The sequence below is a fragment of the Nothobranchius furzeri genome, chromosome 5 (genome assembly GCF_043380555.1).
Source record: "Nothobranchius furzeri strain GRZ-AD chromosome 5, NfurGRZ-RIMD1, whole genome shotgun sequence".
NCBI classification, from domain to species: Eukaryota; Metazoa; Chordata; class Actinopteri; order Cyprinodontiformes; family Nothobranchiidae; genus Nothobranchius; species Nothobranchius furzeri.
This window is the reverse complement of record NC_091745.1, coordinates 73,463,813-73,482,420: the sequence shown is the minus strand read 5'-3', so window position 1 is coordinate 73,482,420 and position 18,608 is coordinate 73,463,813. Positions and strand designations below refer to the sequence as shown.

The 18,608-nt window shown below is 42.2% G+C and overlaps 2 protein-coding genes across 3 annotated transcripts; both read left to right on the top strand.

Annotated features, from left to right (window-relative positions):
• Positions 1-177: 177 nt before the first annotated feature.
• gstk1 (glutathione S-transferase kappa 1) lies at positions 178-8,102 on the top strand. Its single transcript, XM_015950174.3, has 7 exons — positions 178-862; positions 942-1,023; positions 1,151-1,279; positions 6,688-6,833; positions 6,910-7,026; positions 7,112-7,205; positions 7,821-8,102. The coding sequence occupies exons 1-7, from the start codon at positions 794-796 to the stop codon at positions 7,868-7,870; spliced, it is 687 nt and encodes a 228-aa protein (XP_015805660.3). The 5' UTR covers positions 178-793; the 3' UTR covers positions 7,871-8,102.
• Positions 8,103-9,967: 1,865 nt separating this feature from the next.
• Positions 9,968-16,439, top strand: styk1b (serine/threonine/tyrosine kinase 1b). 2 transcript variants are annotated; one of them, XM_015950172.3, is made up of 10 exons: positions 9,968-10,350; positions 10,977-11,032; positions 11,164-11,331; positions 12,965-13,285; positions 13,365-13,546; positions 13,632-13,706; positions 14,418-14,626; positions 14,738-14,778; positions 15,322-15,418; positions 15,508-16,439. In XM_015950172.3, the coding sequence occupies exons 2-10, from the start codon at positions 10,978-10,980 to the stop codon at positions 15,698-15,700; spliced, it is 1,341 nt and encodes a 446-aa protein (XP_015805658.1). In that variant the 5' UTR covers positions 9,968-10,350; position 10,977; the 3' UTR covers positions 15,701-16,439. The 2 variants fall into 2 exon arrangements, with proteins under 2 accessions (XP_015805658.1, XP_015805656.1); XM_015950170.3 differs by having other exon boundaries at positions 9,969-10,345.
• The last annotated feature ends 2,169 nt before the right edge of the window (positions 16,440-18,608 follow it).

The window sequence follows — 18,608 nt, the reverse complement described above, 5'->3', positions numbered from 1 at the left end:
GTTGTTTTGAGAATTTCATTTTTTCTTAGGAATAAGTTTATCTTTTCTAGATTTTATGATTTTTCTTTAATATCATGCAATCAATTACATGACTGTAATACTCCCATGATTACAGAATAAATGTAGAAGCTTTATTCCAGAAGTTGTCAGTAATAGACCAGTGCCTTTGAGATACATAGATATGACTGGACATTTATATTTTTTTCCTAAAGTTTAGTAATAGACTATGCAGTAGTGTAAACGAAGTTGGGGGGAAAAAAAGACAGAAAATACAACTTTTTTGTTTTTGAACTTACTGATAATTCAGATGTAAAAGCTAAGTTAGTCATTAGTTTAAGGGGGGGAAAGTTTAACCTCAGATCTATTTTGAAAAGATGTTTGATTTTGTATGAGATGATCATATTTCATCACGCTGCGTTGTCTGTTTTGGTTTTTATTACCTGGTTACGTCAGTTTTCATAACCACCAGCTAGTGGCGCTGTTGCGCTCTGAGGTGTATTTTTCAAACGCTAATAAAACACACGAAGAAGACGGTCTCGGAAATGCTTTTCTTGTCCAGTGTTGTTTTGCAGCTTTTCTGTACTGCTTATATCATGCAGATTTTAAACTGTGAAATAACCGGCTGCTAGTTTATTCCGCACACCCTAATTTTGCAGTATTTATTTTATTTCACCGTTTATTCGGCCAAAATACAAATTCGTTCAACTTTGACCCACTTGGAATTCTCCCAAGGTTTTCTGGAGCGAGGGCGAAGTCGCTTTAATTTAAACTAAGCGTACAGTTAGCCTTTAAAATGACCTCCAGGAAAGTAGTGGAGCTGTTCTATGACGTGGTCTCACCGTACTCCTGGCTCGGTTTCGAGGTTTGTGCGCTCCCCTTTTGCTTCAGATGATCTTAGACTTTATTTTATGTTTCTTTCTAGCGTGTTGTTATGTTTGCAGGTCATGTGTCGCTACAGAAACGTGTGGAACATAGACCTGAAACTGCGTCCTGCGTTCCTGGGAGGCGTCATGCAGGGAGCAGGTCAGGAGATTCAATCACCTGTTAAAAGTGTTTGTGTTTACATCTTTATAGTGTGTGTGTGTGTGTGTGTGTGTGTGTGTGTGTGTGTGTGTGTGTGTGTGTGTGTGTGTGTGTGTGTTCATGACAGGCAACAAGCCTCCTGGTGTGGTTCCCACCAAGTTTCTCTACATGACCAAGGATCTGCAACGCCTGTCAAGATACTTTGACGTTCCCATTCAGCCTCCATCAGATCCATTTGAAGTGATGTTCAATAAAGGTACCAGAGGGGTGTAGATTAGGTCACTTTTGACTTGTAATTTTACTTCTGATGAACTGATTATTCAAAGATTCAGGGTTGGACCCTACTCAGGGTCAAGAAACACAAAGTTTGGTGTCTTGAGATGACCTTGAGAATTCAAATAAAGCTTACAGCCAATCCATAATAGTACATTTTTGTTATAATTGCTGCGTAGATTAAGTTTATTGTGTTAAACTCACAATATTTGGGGCTAGGGATGCACCAATACCTCTTTTTTCCAAACCGATACAATACGATACTTGGATCTGAGTACTCGCCGATGCCGATTACCGATACCGATACTTCCACCACACAAAAAAATGCAATGAATTGGAATACAGATTTTATTTTCTTCTCTGCTTTCAACAGGTAAAGACCGTGAGGTAGATAAAAAGTAAAATATATGAATGGAAATCATCACAAAACTAAAATATTAAGTGAACAGAAATGACAAGTTACAGTGAAGCCATTTTCAAGCAACTGCATTGGTATCGGTTCCTGGAATCGGTTAACTTTTACCGATACTGGTATTGGTGTTGGTATCGGCACCGGTGCATCCCTATTTGGGGCCAGTCGTTATATTTTTGTAGATAAGAAACAGGTCTGTTTAACTGTTGTTTTTAGTGATGCACAGACATGAAATGTTTGGGCCGATACCAAAATCCATTAATAATATCACTGTTGTGGCCGATAACCGATATACTGACATTAATGCTTCTAAATCAGTAGATTTTGTATAGAATGAAGATTATTAATGATGAATTTACATTATCTTGTATATACACCACACACATTTATGCTTCTGAGATGGTTACAATCACTGTCACATGAGTAAACAAATCCCCCCCCCCCCCCAAAAAAAAAACAGATAAACAAACGGAAACAAAATGGAAAAAATATTGGTTGTTAATATCGGCCCAGGTTTATTTATCGGACCGATACCGATGTGTTAAAAAATGACTTAACATCTGCCGATACTGATATTGATGCCAATATATTGTGCATCACTAGTTGTTTTAGGTCATTTTTTTACAACCAAATATGCTTTGCACTGGTTAAGGGGCACTTGTATGGCGTTTAAAGCGTGCCACAACCCGTGCACGCGCATTGGGTCCACAGCGCGCGTGTGAACGGGACTCGCGAGCGCAAATATACATGGCAGCGCGCGCGTGAACGGGACTCGCGAGCGGAAATATACATGGCGAGAGGTCATTTGTGCACTGAGAGGGAGCAAACTGTGTCTGTGAGCGCACAAGGATGTGCACAAGTGACAAACCTGCGTGCGCGCGTTGCCAACGAGCACACGGCAGAGGAAAACGTGCGCGCGCGGCAGCCTCTGTGCGCGCTCGGCAGCCTCTCTGCGTGCTCGGTTTCTGACTCCTGCTCGCTCGGCTGTAAGGGCTTTTGGCACTCTGGAGGCGTGGCCTGTGGCAGATCTTCTCTGTCCTCTGATTGGTTAGTTTACCCCGCACTTTACCATCTATCTATATAAAAAAGTCTGATATTCAGTAGTTGCTGGCATAGCTCAGCTGGGAGAGCGGGTGACTCTCGCCCCGGAGGATCCAGGTTCGAGTCCGGGCAAGGAAAATGCAGTAGATGTCATGTTAATTTTTCTTAATTTCAGGTATTTTACAGTTGTGACCGTTCAACTGTCATTAAACGTCCGAATGTTTGCTGGGCAGTGTTTTAAAAAGTGCACATAAGCTAGATGGTTTTAACCATATAAAATTACATTTTTTGTGATACTGGAAAAATACATACTGAAATAAAACTACTGATTGAAAACTTTATGACTGTGGTTGTACAATAATATATGACTCACTAATACACTGCAAACTCCCTTAGAGTGGGGCTTCCAGAGAGAGAGAGAGAGAGAGAGAGAGAGAGAGAGAGAGAGAGAGAGAGAGAGAGAGAGAGAGAGAGAGAGAGAGAGAGAGAGAGAGAGAGAGAGAGAGAGAGAGAGAGAGAGAGAGAGAGAGAGAGAGAGAGAGAGAGAGAGAGAGAGAGAGAGAGAGAGAGAGAGAGAGAGAGAGAGAGAGAGAGAGAGAGAGAGAGAGAGAGAGAGAGAGAGAGAGAGAGAGAGAGAGAGAGAGAGAGAGAGAGAGAGAGAGAGAGAGAGAGAGAGAGAAGTTCTTGCCTCATTAATGAATTGTTTATTTTTTTCAGTATTTAATTGACAAATTATCCTTTCAAATAATTAATTGATGAGTTACATAATTGTCCATTTAGAATTGTTGAATGGACTGAGTCAAGTTTGGTGCACTTTATATATTTCAAAACATGTTTTTTTTAATGATGCATATAAATAATTTAAATGTTAATTTAATGAAATATTTCTATTTTTTCATTACCTCACCCTTGTTTTGACAAAAACAAGACCTTGCTGGATAATATCATGGAGAAACTATTTGTTCACAGTACATGGCTCAGTGAGGATCTGTGTACCGAAGGAGGAGATACTCAGAAATCTGTCTGCAGATTGTTACAACCCAGACTGGAAGTGGTGGGCTGTAATAAGAAAGGAGACCAAACAGAGGAGTGGGGGTTCAACAACTGATTTATTTAACAAAAGTAAGGATTTACTAAAGCAAGTTAGTGAACAGAAATGGCCAGTGAGGACTCTCCACCACACAGGAGAGACCCAGTGAAAGCAGAAAAACAGTAGGCTTTGTAGGCAGCACCACACCCTGAGCCCAGGTGCCTCCAAGGCTGCTTAACCAGCTGCCTACAACAGAAGAAAAACACAATTAAACACAAATGAAAACCCAATGAGACGGTGGGGGCATCACAACACGTTCAGGACTACCCAAACACCAGTAATTCTTGACTGCACTGATCTGCTTTAGTAAATCCTTAAATCAGTTGTTGAACCCCCACTCCTCTGTTTGGTCTCCTTTCTTATTACAGCCCACCACTTCCAGTCTGGGTTGTAACAATCTGCAGACAGATTTCTGAGCATCTCCTCCTTTGGTATACAGATCCTCACTGAGCCAAGTACTGTGAACAAATAGTTTCTCCATGATATTATCCAGCAAGGTCCCGTTTTTGTCAAAACAAGGGTGAGGTAATGAAAAAATAGAAATATTTCAATAAATTAACATTAAAATTATTTATATGCATAATAAAAAAAAACATGTTTTGAAATATATAAAGTGCACCAAACTTGACTCAGTCCATTCAACAATTCTAAATGGACAATTATGTAACTCATCAATTAATTATTTGAAAGGATAATTTGTCAATTAAATGCTGAAAAAAATAAACAATACATTAATGAGGCAAGAACTTTTTAAACTTGAACATACCTACACCCACAAGTCTATTTTTACCTGGTTAAAACCATCTAGCTTATGTGCACTTTTTAAAACACTGCCCAGCAAACATTCGGACATTTAATGACAGTTGAACGGTCACAACTGTAAAATAATATCACAGGAATTAGGAAAGAATAATATGACATCAACTCTATGTTACTTGGCCGGACTCGTACCTGGATCCTCTAGAGTGAGAGTCACCCGCTCTTCCAGCTGAGCTATGCCAGCAACTGCTGAATATCAGATTTTTTTATATAGATAGCTAGAGAGTAAAGTGCGGGGTAAACTAACCAATCAGTGGATAGGGAAGATCTGCCACAGGCCACGCCTCCAGAGTGCCAAAACTCCTCACAGCCGAGCGAGCGGAATTAGGAACCGAGCGCACAGAGGCTGCCGAGCGCGCAGAGAGGCTGCCGCGCGCGCACGTTTTCCTCTGCCGTGTGCTCATTGGCAACGCGCGCACGCAGGTTTGTCACTTGTGCACATCCTTGTGCGCTCACAGACACAGTTTGCTCCCTCTCAGTGCACAAATGACCTCTCGCCATGTATATTTTCGCTCGCGAGTCCCGTTCACACGCGCGCTGTGGACCCAATGCGCGTGCACGGGTTGTGGCACGGGTATGACGCGATACACTTGGCTGAAAACATATTTCACATCACTGAATAAAAGTCAGATTTTTATTGGTATTATAAAACCAAGTGAATCATTTGATCTGAATGCACAATAAATTGGCAGCTTTGATCTATTTTTTTGATTAGTTCATAATTAGATTAGCTTATATTTGAGAAGAATTTCTTATCCATTTTTACACAATTTTTTAAATTAGATTATGTTTGTTTTCCTATTAGAACAGCGGTGGGGGGTGCTGGTCCTCGCGGGCCCCTGTCCAGCATGTTTTAGTAGTTTCCCTGCCAACACTCCGGGTTCAATGGTTTAATTTAGGGATGTGCCGGTGTTGTGCCATAAATCGACTCGCTGCCAAAAAATGATTAGCTTAGTTTTTTCCAGTTCGGAAGTTGTTTTAAGTGTTTTAAGTGTTGCTATTTATCTTAAACGTTCACAATGAGGATATATTAATCCTTTTTGCAATATTTGCGATTGAAAGATGGTTTGTGGTAAGAACTGGCTTTCTTTATGTTACAGCCTTGATACTAAAAAATAAATAATGTAAAATGGCGCCCTGTATTGAATGTAAACGTTGTATAAATGTAAATAAACAATTCTCCAGCGATTTGATTTTTTCCCCCTTCCTTTCTTTAGTGGCTAATCATTTTTTGGCAGCGAGTCGATTTATGGCACAACACCGGAGCTACAGGTGTTATGCTTACCGAGGCTCCGCCTGCCTGCTTCATCACGGGAACACGCATTTCTCAATCCAGCTGCTTATTGAGGGAGCAAACAACTTGAAATAAGAGCAACACTCTACTTTTAAAAATATTCATAACATAAACACGTTTTTAAACGAGTGTCCTTCCTAAATAAGTGAAAGAGAAACTTAAAGGACAATCTGGATGTGTTTTCTTCTCATTTTAATGCTTTCCCCAAAATGATTTCCTTTTTTCTTCTCGTTTTTCTGTTTTCCTGAAACGTATCGGATCGGGTCTCCAAATCAAATGACTCTGAAACGTATCGGAAATCGGGAGCAAAAAAACCGTGATCGGAGCATCCCTGCTTGAGTTATCTTGTCAGAAGGAGCTGATAAAAAAAAATGCTGGAAATGCACCTTTGAGGGTCTGGGTTTCTCCACCGCTACTGTAGAAGACAGTAACTTGCAAAAAATGACTATTGGTCCTGAATGATTATAATATTGAAAGAAAGAAAAAAAAACAAGATCTAAATTTGGGCTGCACAGTGACGCAGTGGTTGGAGCTGGTGCCTTGCAGCAAGAAGGTCCCGGGTTCGCTACCCGGCCGGGGATCTTCCTGAATTATCAGAAAGGACAAAAAACAAGTTATTTGACGTGCTTCATTTGTGCTTTTAAGTTTCCCTCCTATGAACTAAATCAACCTCACACATGACAGCAGTGCTGCTGAGACGGAGAGCCGAGTCACCCTGTGTTGTTTTATTTCTAGGTTCCTTACCTGCGATGCGGTTTTTGACAGCGGTGCAACAGAAGGAGAAAGGTGGAGACAAACAGGTGGAGCAGGTTTCCCGTGAGCTGTGGAGGCGGATCTGGAGTGAAGACAAAGACATCACACAGCCTGCATCTTTATCTGAGGTGGTGCCTCTTCATGTTTTACACACCTGAGGTATTTTTTACAGTATTAGAGGTAATATCTTTTTATTTTACGCAGGCGGCTAAGAGGGCAGGATTGTCTGACGGTGAGATCGCAGAGCTGCTGAGGTTGTCCTCCTCCCAGGAAGTCAAAGACAAACTGAAAAACGTAACGCAGGATGCACTAAATTATGGGGTGGGTTCTCCTCAGCGCTCCTCGTAGGCTCAAAAGACAAAACGGTAAAATAAATCTAATGTTCCCTCTCTTATTGCCTCGCCAGGCGTTTGGTTTCCCCATGCTGGTGTGTCACGTCGAAGGGGAACCTGAGATGTTCTTCGGATCTGACAGATTTGAGCTGATAGCTCACTGCATGGGTGAGAAACAAAAAGTTTTTATCACTAAAATGTTCAATTAGAGCGGAACATTTCCGTTATTATCTCTTATTTTGTCGAAACTTTATATCAGGGTATCCGCGGGTCCTTAAAAAGTCTTAAATTTGCTTTTCCAAATTTAAGACCTTGAAAATCTTTAAAAATAACAAATAATCCTTAAGTCCAGTTTCCAAAGGTCTTAAATGACCAAAGACCAAATAAACAAGATTATTTTATTTCTATAAAATGTTCGTGAATTTCTAGTGTTCTGCATTTTTTGTGTACAATGTTGCCGTAGACGGAACCGTACACAGTCGGTTGGTTGTGAAAGGGGACTATTTTTAGATGAGCACATTAGCTGGTTAAGCTAGTGGGAGCTTGCGCCTTGGGGAAGTGCGCGTTTAATGGTAACTGGATGGCTAATCCCACGTTCGCGACGTGGTTAGCACCGTTTCTAGGCAATAGCTGGAAATTATAGCTTAAATTTAATTTTAAAAATAGCTTAAATTTGGTCAAAGTGGCCTTAAAAAAGGTCTTAAAAAGTCTTAAATTTGGCTCCTTTAAACCTGCAGATACCCTGTATATTCTCATCCATTATAATTTAGTTTTCTGTTCCAGGTGAGAAGTGGCTCGGACCTAGACCGGATAACTCAGCTGCCAAGCTGTGAGAGGAGACGGCCGCTCAAACGTTAACACTAACGTTATAAACCATTTCTGACTTCCATCGTCTGAAATACGGTGGTTTGATTTTAATCCTCCTAAATAATCCATCCAAGGATGCAACATGACTGTAAATAATGGGCCTAAAGCACTTGCATTGAATTGTGTTTAAAAATAAACGTCATTTAAATGAATTAATGTTGTGATGTTTGTGCAGCTTTTATTAAATGCATAAATCGATCCTGTTTCTGCTGTTTGTGGTTCTTCTCTAGTTTATAGATCTGAGTTTGCTTCTTTAGCGCAGAGAATAAAAACATCCATTATTCAGCTGGTTTGACTGATTTATCAAGAGCAACATTTATGTTTGTGATTAATTGGGCTGCACGGTGGCGCAGTGGTTAGCACTGTTGCCTCGCAGCACGAAGGTTGCAGGTTCGAAACTCGGCTGAGGCCTTTCTGCGTGGAGTTGCGTGTTCTCCCCATGCATGCGTGGCTTTGCTCCGGGTACTCCGGTTTCCCCCACAGATCACAACATGCCCTATAGGTTATAAATTGTAAGTCGCTTTGGATAAAAGCGACTGCCAAATAAATAAACAAAAGCTTTTCCTGTGCTAATTGAACAGCTGGTGTGCTTTTAACAACTTGGTTTTTCTAGCAAATTTTATTTTTCTGCACAAACAAAAGTTATGAAAGTTCTTAAAAACACATTTTCTTCAGTCAATAATTAATAAAAATAACAAAATAAGACAAACATGTTAGAACAGCAGGTCTTGTGATTTTTTTATTCATTCTGTTGTATAAAAATAAGTTATTTAAGTCCATTACTCAAATTAAGTAATCAGAATCAGAAGTTTTTATTGCCATATGTGTGCCAAGTCACAACATTAGGAAATTGCTGTGGTATTTTGGTGCAGAAGGTAAGATAGAAAAAAAATTAAGAGATAAGCAAATATAAGAACTAATAAAACACTCATGATAAAATTATTGATGTAAAAAGTGGCAATAATTAGAGAAGCAGCTATCTACTCCGTTGAGGTATTAATCTGAGTATTTGTTGAATGGTTCACGCACAGCATCGGGTCACGTGACTGGGACCAGTCAACTTGAGTGGGCTGCCCTAGGATTTTCATTCAAAAGTCCAACTGCAGAGGGGGAGAAACTGTTTTTGTGGCGAGAGGTTCTGGTCCGAATGGATCTGAGCCTTCTGCCAGATCCATTCAGTAATCAGTAATTGGTTAAACAAACTGGTCCAACAAATTAGTTTTTTTATTAAGAAATTAAAGGGATACTATGCAACTTTTTCATAAATTTAAATCCTTTTTTAGCCAAAATGTAATAAAATGAGTCTTTAAAAGAAAATGATATTTTATAAAGTGCCGCTCAAGATAAAAATCACAAGCTTCACAATAACAAAATTAAAAAATATATAATTTTAAACAAATGATCAAAACGTATAATAAAAATGATTACAAAAGGTGTTTATTTTGAAAGTGGGCTGCAATACCCCTATATGACCACAGGATGTCATTCTTACTCCACTCACACATGAGGCATCTTTAAAATTCTGTCATCATCTGATGTTTTGCTTTACTAATAGCTTAAATTGCTCTATTTTGCTCACTGTCACACACTTTCTAATATCGATCACTTATTGATTCACTTGACCAGATCTCATCTAACCCTGCATGCTCCCTCATCGTGGGATGACAGATAAGAATTAGCCTGTGGCTATAATCTGGCAAATTTTGTTTATTAACACGTACTGTCCCAGTCAAAAATAAACATTTAAATGAAATTAAATTTCTAGAAGAAAATCATTTGAATGTAGAGCTGATCTTCAAATATGTTATTGTATTTGCAGGAATAACACAAAGAAAATGTCCAGGTTCCTTCGAGTCAAGCTGCAGGGAAAATGACATCCTGGATGAACAATAAATACATAAATACACTCAGTAGGAATAATTTTCTCCTTGATCCAGTTTGAAATATGAAAAGCCTCTCCACTGGTTTCTGATTTTGCAGAGATTGAAAAGCCTGTGGTGCGAGTTTCACGCCAAAGAGGGCGAAACACTCAACAAAGAGCTGGAGGCTGCAGAGTGATGAGGAGTGGAAGGACCAGTTTCCATAAACAAAGAGCCGAGAGGCAAAAGCAGCAGCTGACGCGCTGTACAGCAGCTTTAGTAGAGACAGGCACTTAGCAGGAGAGGAGATTTCACTGCTTGATTTGAGACCAGATACAGCAGGAGGAAGAGAGGGAGGATGTGGAGCACGTGAAGAGGGTGGAGTTGAGAAAGCACAGAAGGTAGACAAACAGAGACTGATCCCCACAAGATCACCTCAGAGGGACAACGCCATGAGGATCTGAAGAAGAACCGATCGTGTTTGGAGGGAATCTGTGAAGAAAGGAAACATGAGCCTCCAATAACAGGATTCAGCTCACTTATTTATTCATTTTCCGTAAGGGACAGGATTCCACTGAACAGGTGAGGTACGGGTGTTTTTGGTTTCATCTGTCCATCATGGAGGTAGCTGGGGCTGCTTTAGTTTAGTTTTCAAGTGATTTCAGTCTGAGTTCCTGTTTGAACTCGGGGTGTGTGATCCAACAAGCATAAAGGAGAGAGGAAAATGCAGAAGAACAGGTTTAGACTGCTCGAGTCTGACGTGGAGGGAGGATCGTGTGGGTCAATCAGACGCAAGTGCTTCTTTTTGTGTGTGTAACAATAATGTTGTAGAGGTGAATCAAATATGCAGAATAAATTTGACTTATTTACAGTTTATTACTGGTTAGAGGCCGAGGTCTGCATCAAGCTGCCTGGTGAAAATGAAAAAGTGAGGAGAAACTTCACCAACATGAAGTGTCTGGTCTCAGTTACATGATTAACACCTTTTCTTTGTGGCAGCGCGTGAGAGTCGTGTTACTGAGAGCGGACACGGCGTGACAGACTTTCAGGAAAAACAAACCTTTTATTTGTTGTTAGTGTCCACATATTTCTATTTTTTGCTTACCTGCATAAAACTGTCCAGATGGTTAGGTGCAACATTTGAAATGCACGAAAAGACTATAAGGTGCTGAATTTAAACCCAGTCTCTGTGGTGTTTGTTTACATTTGACAGGATGTCCACGGCATCAAACCAAGGATCTCGCTGCAAACAGGGAGAAACTCTCTGTGGTGAGTTTTTTTATGTGGAAAAGAAAAATATACAGTAAATATCAGCTCATACCATAGAAGCATTTATCATGATGTTGTCCTGTTTATCATGATGTTGTCCTGTGTGTGTGTGTGTGTGTGTGTGCTGTCAGAGATCCGTGTGTACAAACAGGAAGTGATTATTGTACCCCTCCTCCTGCTGGTCACCTTCTTGGTCACTTTGGTTTTTATTTTGCTGCTACACTTCTGCCCTGAGAAAGTTAAGCGAGTTCGATCAAATGCAAACTCAACCTCCAGGAGGATGCTGCATGGCATTGATGGTGAGCGTCCTCAACACACACACACGCACGCACGCACGTGCACGCATGCACACACACTTTTTTTTTAGCTTTGAGAAACTTTGAGCACCCGCCCCTTCAAAGGTCTCTGCACTACTTTAACTTGAAAATACATATTTTCAGAAAAGGAACTTGAACCTTTGCTTTGCCTTCTTCTCGAAATGCCCACGCAGAAATGGATTGTGGGTAAAACAAGGCCCAATCCCAATACTCGCACTGGCACCCTTCAATTGCGCGTTCCCGGCCAGAGGTGCGAGCGCGTAGGGTGTCCCGATTCTCAAGTGCGGAAGTTGACCACGCCCCCACTAGGCCCTTATGGGCCATTCCCATCTGTACCGGGTCGGCCCGGGCCGGGTAACGTAGGTTGTTTACATATCTGGGTGGCCTGGTATTTTTCCGGGCCAACCAAGGCTCATTCTCAGCCCTCTTCTCGAGGGGGTCTGCTTCAGGCCGACCAGGGCCAACACACCCACTGCTGACAGCAAATTCCCACCTTCCATTAGAGCAAGCCTCTGATTGGTGGGTAGAATCAGCCCACATGGGCTTAAGGCAAGGATGTGTGGAATCAACCGGGCCAGGCTGGGGCTACCCGGCCCGGGCCGACCCGGTACAGATGGGAATGGCCCATTAATCTGCACTTCACCCAAGTCTGCAGAGATGTGGACCTCGGGCAAGGGTATTACCCACAAGTCATTGCTGCAGGAGAAAAGGCTCAAGTTCCGTTTCTTGAAATATGTATCTTCTAGTTTCTAAAAATTAGTTAATTTTAGGACGATTAGTTAATGCTCCAAAACTTTTAGACAAAGCATCAATAAAAGTAAATTTATTTCAATGAACTGTTTGGCTGTTTGTTTAAAAGTTGTTAATAAATGTTTTTGACAGGGACCAGCATCCCAGCATGAGTTGCGATCGATGATGCAGTGCTCCCTGTCCCAATCCTGCAATTGTTTGCCCACTTGTGCACTTGTCCAAGTGCACTTTGCTGAAGTTTGCAGGGCACAATGCGAGTAGATTGGGCCAAAGTCTGCATCAATGTAGACTTCGGCAAAGTGCGAATCAAGGGTGCAAAAGGGGCGTGGTCAACTTCTGCACTTAAGAGTCGGGACCCCCTACACACCCCCCTACGCACTCGCACCCCTGGACATGATCACACATTTGAAGGGCGGAAGTGCGAGTACTGGGATTTGGTCGGCATTGCCGGTCCGTCCCTGCTGGTTGGTGGAGCGGAGCTGCAGTCTGCTTCCAGCACCTTTCCTACATGTTTTAGATCGTGAATACAACGGATTTGTTTGATTTAGTGATGAATCACTCCTGTAGATGCTAATGAAGACTGGAGAGACGTTTCAGCTGTTAGATTAAGGCGATTAAAGATTAAAGAGGGAGGAGAAAAGTTTCATAACACAGTGAGTTGATACCAGATACTACGGGGTGCTAAAAGCAAGCAAAACTGCCAAGTGTGCCTTTAAACTAATGAATAAAGACTTTATGGTGAAACAGACATTCTTCTCCGCCCACACATAATCAGAAGTAAAGTAAGGTGTGTGTTATTTTTATTTCCTGCACCAGTGGCCTTTTCTCTCTGATGGTAATCACTCTCCTCTATCTCTGCCTGCAGCTCCAGCAGGTATCAATGTACTTGAGCATGAGAGCATCACCTTGGACCTTCCCGCCACATACTCCACCTTCCAGCCACCAAACTCATATATCAACAAAAAGCTCTCCACCGGTGCAAGCACCCCCACTTTCCCTGCCAACCCCCCACAGCTCAGTTTCCCTCCCATCGTCCAGCCCAGAGAGCTCCCCCGCCAGAGGCTGCCTGAGTCCTTCAACCTGGTGTCTCCTCTCCCTGCTTCCTTCTCTCCACGCTCTGACTCATCCGTGTCCCTCTACAGGGCACGCATGGAAAACAGGAACGTGGTCCTGCGGGTTCTGAATGGTGAGAGTTTAACGAAGAGCTTGTGTGGACGGCTATATCAACAGATCTATGACACATGTCCACGTCTTCCATTCCACAGACTCCGCCGACGCCACGGAGAGACACAACTTCCTGGGGTTTGCATCGTTCCTGGCCCAGCTGGGTCCACATCCGTTCCTGCCAGAGCTGCTCGGTGTGGTCTCCCTTCGAGCTCCTCTGATCACAGTCGTGGAGGAGCTCGAGAACACTGACCTGCTCAGCTACTTGTGGAAATGCAGACAGGTAAGACTGTGAAGCATCAAACCAGGAATCTCAATTCATCTGTTCAAAAGTCAGTCTTCAGGTGCGGCTGTGCTTGTTTTTCCAGAACAACGTGGATCCTCCCTGTGAAATGACTGAGAGGCGAGTGCTTACCATGGCCAAACAGGTTGCCTCTGCTCTGGTTCGTCAACTGTTTCAACTCCTTAAATAACCAGTCTCAGAAAAGATTTCATCACAACTCTGATTTCCAGATTTATTTAGGAAGAGCCAGTGGCGGCTTTAGCAATTTGGAGGCCCAAGGCGAACACAGAGATGGGGCCCCCTTACACAAAATTTTCGACATTTTCTATTGTCTTTCCTTTTCTGCTTCCTTTTGATGTTTACACTGAAAAACAACGTCACTTTTGGAAGTGAAGATAAAAGATTTTTTAAAGCAAGCTGCTTCTTTCTCTTATTGGAGCCACCAGGATAACTCCATTTCATGCTTAATGTTTTGACTATGGCTTCGAGTTTGTTACAAATGCTCCCACCTCTCTTCTTCTTCTTCTTCTGTTTTCTCTACTTATTCTTATTTGTGGTCTTATGGCACTTGGCAAACAAAAAGTTGGTGCATTACTGCCACCAACTGGATTGGAGTGGAATGACGACCAATCGTTTCCCGTTTGTGCATTGAGTCTTAAAGGAATAGTACATTGTGGCATTAACAGAGGAGAACCGGTGGTCAGGACTAGCCCCCCCCCCCCCCCCCCCACACACACACACACACACAAAAAAAAACATATGGGGGCCCCAGGCAGCCACGGACCTATGCCTAATGGTAAAACCGCCACTGGGAAGAGCTTAAATCTCCCAAACAGGATCTGTGAATTCCTTGCGTTTGTTCTGCTCCCAGGAGTTCCTTCACAGCAAGGATCTCCTCCACGGAAACATCCGGGCCCGCAGCGTGCTGGTCAGCAAGGAGCTGACGGCCAAGCTGTGGGGACTACATGGAGTTTACAACCGGAAGAACCAGAAATCCACCCAGAAGGACGATCCCAGCATGAAGAAGTGGCAGGCACCGGAACTGTTAATAGGGAAACCTGCCACTCCCAGCAGCGACGTGTGAGTGTTCTCAGATATTAGTTTATTAATAGTATAGTAAAAGTGCTGCAGATTTGTAATTTAATCCCCCAGTCTGGAAATCTAACCTGACATGTTTCTGTCTTCCTGTAGTTGGTCATTTGGTGTTTTTCTGTATGAAATGGCAACTTTGGGTACGTCCAGCTTTATTTGTTTCATCTAGATTTCATTTAGTAACACTTTACAATAAAGTGCCCTTTATTAACGTTACTTAGTGCATTATTAAGCATCAATAAACCATTAAAGTATTAACAACTGTTTAACCATATTATGCATTATTAAGCACACAAACCCTGGCCCTTTGTCCTAACCTTAAGGACACCTAATAGTTAACAATAATGGGGAGGTTAATAAAAGGACCCTCTGTTAATTAAGGCTTAATAATGCATTAAGTAACATTAATAAAGGGACCTTTATTGTAAAGCGTTACTGATTAAATAATACAAACTACCATGTGGAAATGAAGGTAACGCTTGACAATAAGGGTCCCTTTATTGACGTTACTTGATGCATTGTTAAGCATTAATAAACAATTAAGTATTAACAACTGCTTAACCATATTATGCATTATTGAGCACACAAACCCTGGCTCTGTGTTACAACCTAAAGGACACTTAATAGTTAACAATAATAGGGAGGTTACTAAAAGGACCCTGAATCCTTTTTTTCCTCTCTAGGCGATGCTCCATTTGCAGAAATCCCTGTTACTGAGCTCCTGCAGTTTCATCAGCGAGGGAAAAATCTGAAAAAACCCTCTAACTGCTCAAACACGCTGTGAGTGTCTGCTGCTAGGCTGCAGATAATGAGGCAAAGCTGGTTACATGCTTCTTCCTGTTTTAACCAAACAATCTGTTGTGTTTCAGATACGCTCTTATTAAAAGCTGCTGCCAGTGGAAAGATCAGGACCGAGCCCCGCTGGCTGAAGTCAGCCGAAAGCTGGTTTCAGCAGAAAGAAGCGCCTCAGATAAAGTCATCAAAGCAACGGGTGTGGTTCACGTTGAGCAGTACCTGCAGGACGCGGGATACGGAGAGACCAGCAGCTACACTGTTTTCTGATCAGTTCCAATCTGCCAATAATAATGATAACAGTAATAAATGCAATGAACTTTTACACGTGACTTTAAGACACAATGCTTATTTTTATGTATTAAAAGGAGATTTTAATATATATTTTTAATAATTCTCATTTAAATTCCACTAAGCGAGAAAAAGCTTATATGAACATTTTACATATTAAAAAAAACACACTTGTGTTTGTATCAGGTAAAAATGAACTTCTTCAGGTTCCTTTGGGGTAAAGAGTTCATCATGTTGCCGTAAACCTGACCTGTGAACCCCGCTCACGTAGCCACGCTAATCTTGTCTGAAAAATGGCCAAAAATCAATCAAATGCTGTGTGTGAGCGTGTGTGTGTAAATATATTCTAAAGACCTTTTTTCATACCACAGACCACTGAGTGGTCGACTGGAGCACTGGGTGGGAATATCAGGCTTAGCACTCCAGTGGATAAAATCTTACCTGTCAGGGAGGAATTTTTGTGTAAGACTGGGGAACTGTTCGTCTGATACTGCTGATTTGCAGTGTGGAGTGCCTCAGGGATCAGTCCTGGCACCTCTCCTCTTTTCCCTCTATTGGCTGCCGCTGGGTGACTTGTTTCGTCGGCACAACGTCAGGTTTCACCTGTATGCTGATGACTGTCAAATCTATTTACCTGTTATGGATGGCACAACGTGTATTGTTCTTCAACCAGAATAAAACTGAGACTATCCTGTTCTGCCCGAAATACAAACATGGATGTGCCCAAGGGATTGACTCTCCTTCATTAGCACCTTTTGAGAAGGCTGTGGTCACCACCCTGGGGGTTGAGCTCACACTGGACAGCCAGGTGAATGGAACAATCAGATCCTGCTATTTCCATCTCAGGAGAATAGCTAGGATTAAGCCGCTTCTTTCACAAAAACATCTGGAAACTGTCATCCACGCCTTCATTACCACCAGACTGGACTACTGTAACTCGCTTTATGCAGGCATCAAGTAGGCCTCCAGTAGCGAAACTACAGAAGGTCCAAAATGCGGCAGCCAGGTTACTGACTGGTACCAGGAGATCTGAACACATCACGCCTGTCTTGGCATCCCTACACTGGCTTCCAGTCTCTTTTAGAATTTTGTTTGAAGTTTTGTTGTTTGTTTTTAAATGAGTTGGCTCCACGTTATCTGTCGGATCTGATCCATCCTTATGCTCCCGCAAGGAACCTTCGGTCAGCACAACAAGGACTGTTGGTCGTTCCTAAACACAGACTGAAATCTTGAGGGGGTCGTGCTTTCTTGGTGCTGGGGCCGAGGCTCTGGAATGAGCTACCTACAGGTGTTAAACAGGCCACCACGCTTGGCAAGTTTAAGAGCCAGCTGAAAACACACTTTTATTCTTTAGCTTTTATTCAAGAGCCTCGTTAACGGATGGCTTTGCACTTTTTGCTGCCCCAACCTAAATTTTATCTGCATGTTTTTGTTGGTTTTTAAATGGTTTTATATGTTTTAATTTTTTTATTGTTTATTTCTGCTGTGCAGCGCTTTGTTTGGTCCTTGGGCCATGTGAAGGCGCTATATAAATAAATAAAGTTTAGTTTAGGTAGTTATGAATGTGCCCGACTTACCGTAATTAAAGCTATTAGTTGTATTTATGTTTACTCAAGACAATCTGATTATATGGATGTTCTATGGAGCTCAAAACTGCTTACTTAAATTAAAATATCAATAAAAATCTTAAAATTACAACGAACTTTCTGATGTTTTCATAAATGTTTATGTATTTAGCAGATGCTTTTGTCCAAAGCGACTTACAAGTGATAATCGGCATATTGCCCTTGAGGCTAACAACAACAATAACAACAACAACATTGACATCAGCCATGGAGAGTAGGGAACAAGGAGTGGACAGTAGAGAGGGGGGGACAGGTGCAGGCAAGGTGCTAGTTAAGAAGATGCTCTCTGAAGAGCAGGGTCTTCGGGAGTTTCTTGAAAATTGAAAAGGAAGCTGCTGTTCTGGTAGTGCTTGGAAGGTCATTCCACATTTGTGGAACGATACATGAGAAGAGTCTGGATTGTCCTGAGTGTGGTGTAGTCACTGCTAGCCGACGATCCTGATGACCGGAGCGGCCAGGCCGAGACGTAAGCCTTTGCAAGAGGATTCAGGTAGATGGGAGCCGTACCATCTCGGACTTTGTATGCTAGTGTTAGCTATTTGAATTTGATGCGTGCTGCTAGCGGTAGCCAGTGGAGCTCAATGAACAGAGGGGTGACGTGTGCTCTTTTTCGCTGATTGAAGACCAGATGCGCCGCTGCATTCTGGACCATTTGAAGAGGTCTCGCAGTACAGCCTGGAAGACCAGTTAGAAGGGTGTTGCAGTAATCGAGGCAGAAGATGACAGTAGATTGCACCAGGAGCTGGGTGGCATGTTGTGTCAGGTATGGTCTGATCATTCGTATGTTATACAGCACAAAGCGGCATGAACAGAGGCAACATGATCTTTAAAGGTCAGGTGTTCATCAACCACAACACCAGATTTCGAACTGCCTTTGAAGGAGCCAGAGATGGGAAGTCATTTTGGATTGAGATATTGTGCTGTATGGATGGTTTTGCTGGGATGACAAGTAGTTCAGTTTTAGAGAGGTTGAGTTGGAGATGGTGGGATTTCATCCATTTTGATATGTCAGAGAGACAGTTTGATATTCGTGCAGAGACAGTGTGATCGTCCGGTGGAAATGACAGATAGAGCTGGGTGTCGTCTGCATAGCAGTGGTAGAAGAAGCCATATGATCAAATGATCTCACCGAGTGAGGTGGTGTATAAATAAAAACAGGCCCACACCAGCGGTGGAAGAAGTACTTGAATTCTACATTTAATTAAATGTACAGATTAAGGGGTACAAATTAAGTAAAAGTTGAAGTATCCATGAAAGGTTTG

Excerpts from the sequence above, each read along its gene's own strand:
- gstk1 (XM_015950174.3), top strand. The coding sequence starts at position 794 with ATGACCTCCAGGAAAGTAGTGGAGCTGTTCTATGACGTGGTCTCACCG. Across the intron at positions 863-941 it reads ACTCCTGGCTCGGTTTCGAG|GTCATGTGTCGCTACAGAAA; the intron begins GTTTGTGCGCTC and ends TTATGTTTGCAG. Across the intron at positions 6,834-6,909 it reads AGCCTGCATCTTTATCTGAG|GCGGCTAAGAGGGCAGGATT; the intron begins GTGGTGCCTCTT and ends TATTTTACGCAG.
- styk1b (XM_015950172.3), top strand. The coding sequence starts at position 10,978 with ATGTCCACGGCATCAAACCAAGGATCTCGCTGCAAACAGGGAGAAACT. Across the intron at positions 13,286-13,364 it reads GGTCCTGCGGGTTCTGAATG|ACTCCGCCGACGCCACGGAG; the intron begins GTGAGAGTTTAA and ends TCCATTCCACAG. Across the intron at positions 13,547-13,631 it reads ACTTGTGGAAATGCAGACAG|AACAACGTGGATCCTCCCTG; the intron begins GTAAGACTGTGA and ends TTGTTTTTCCAG.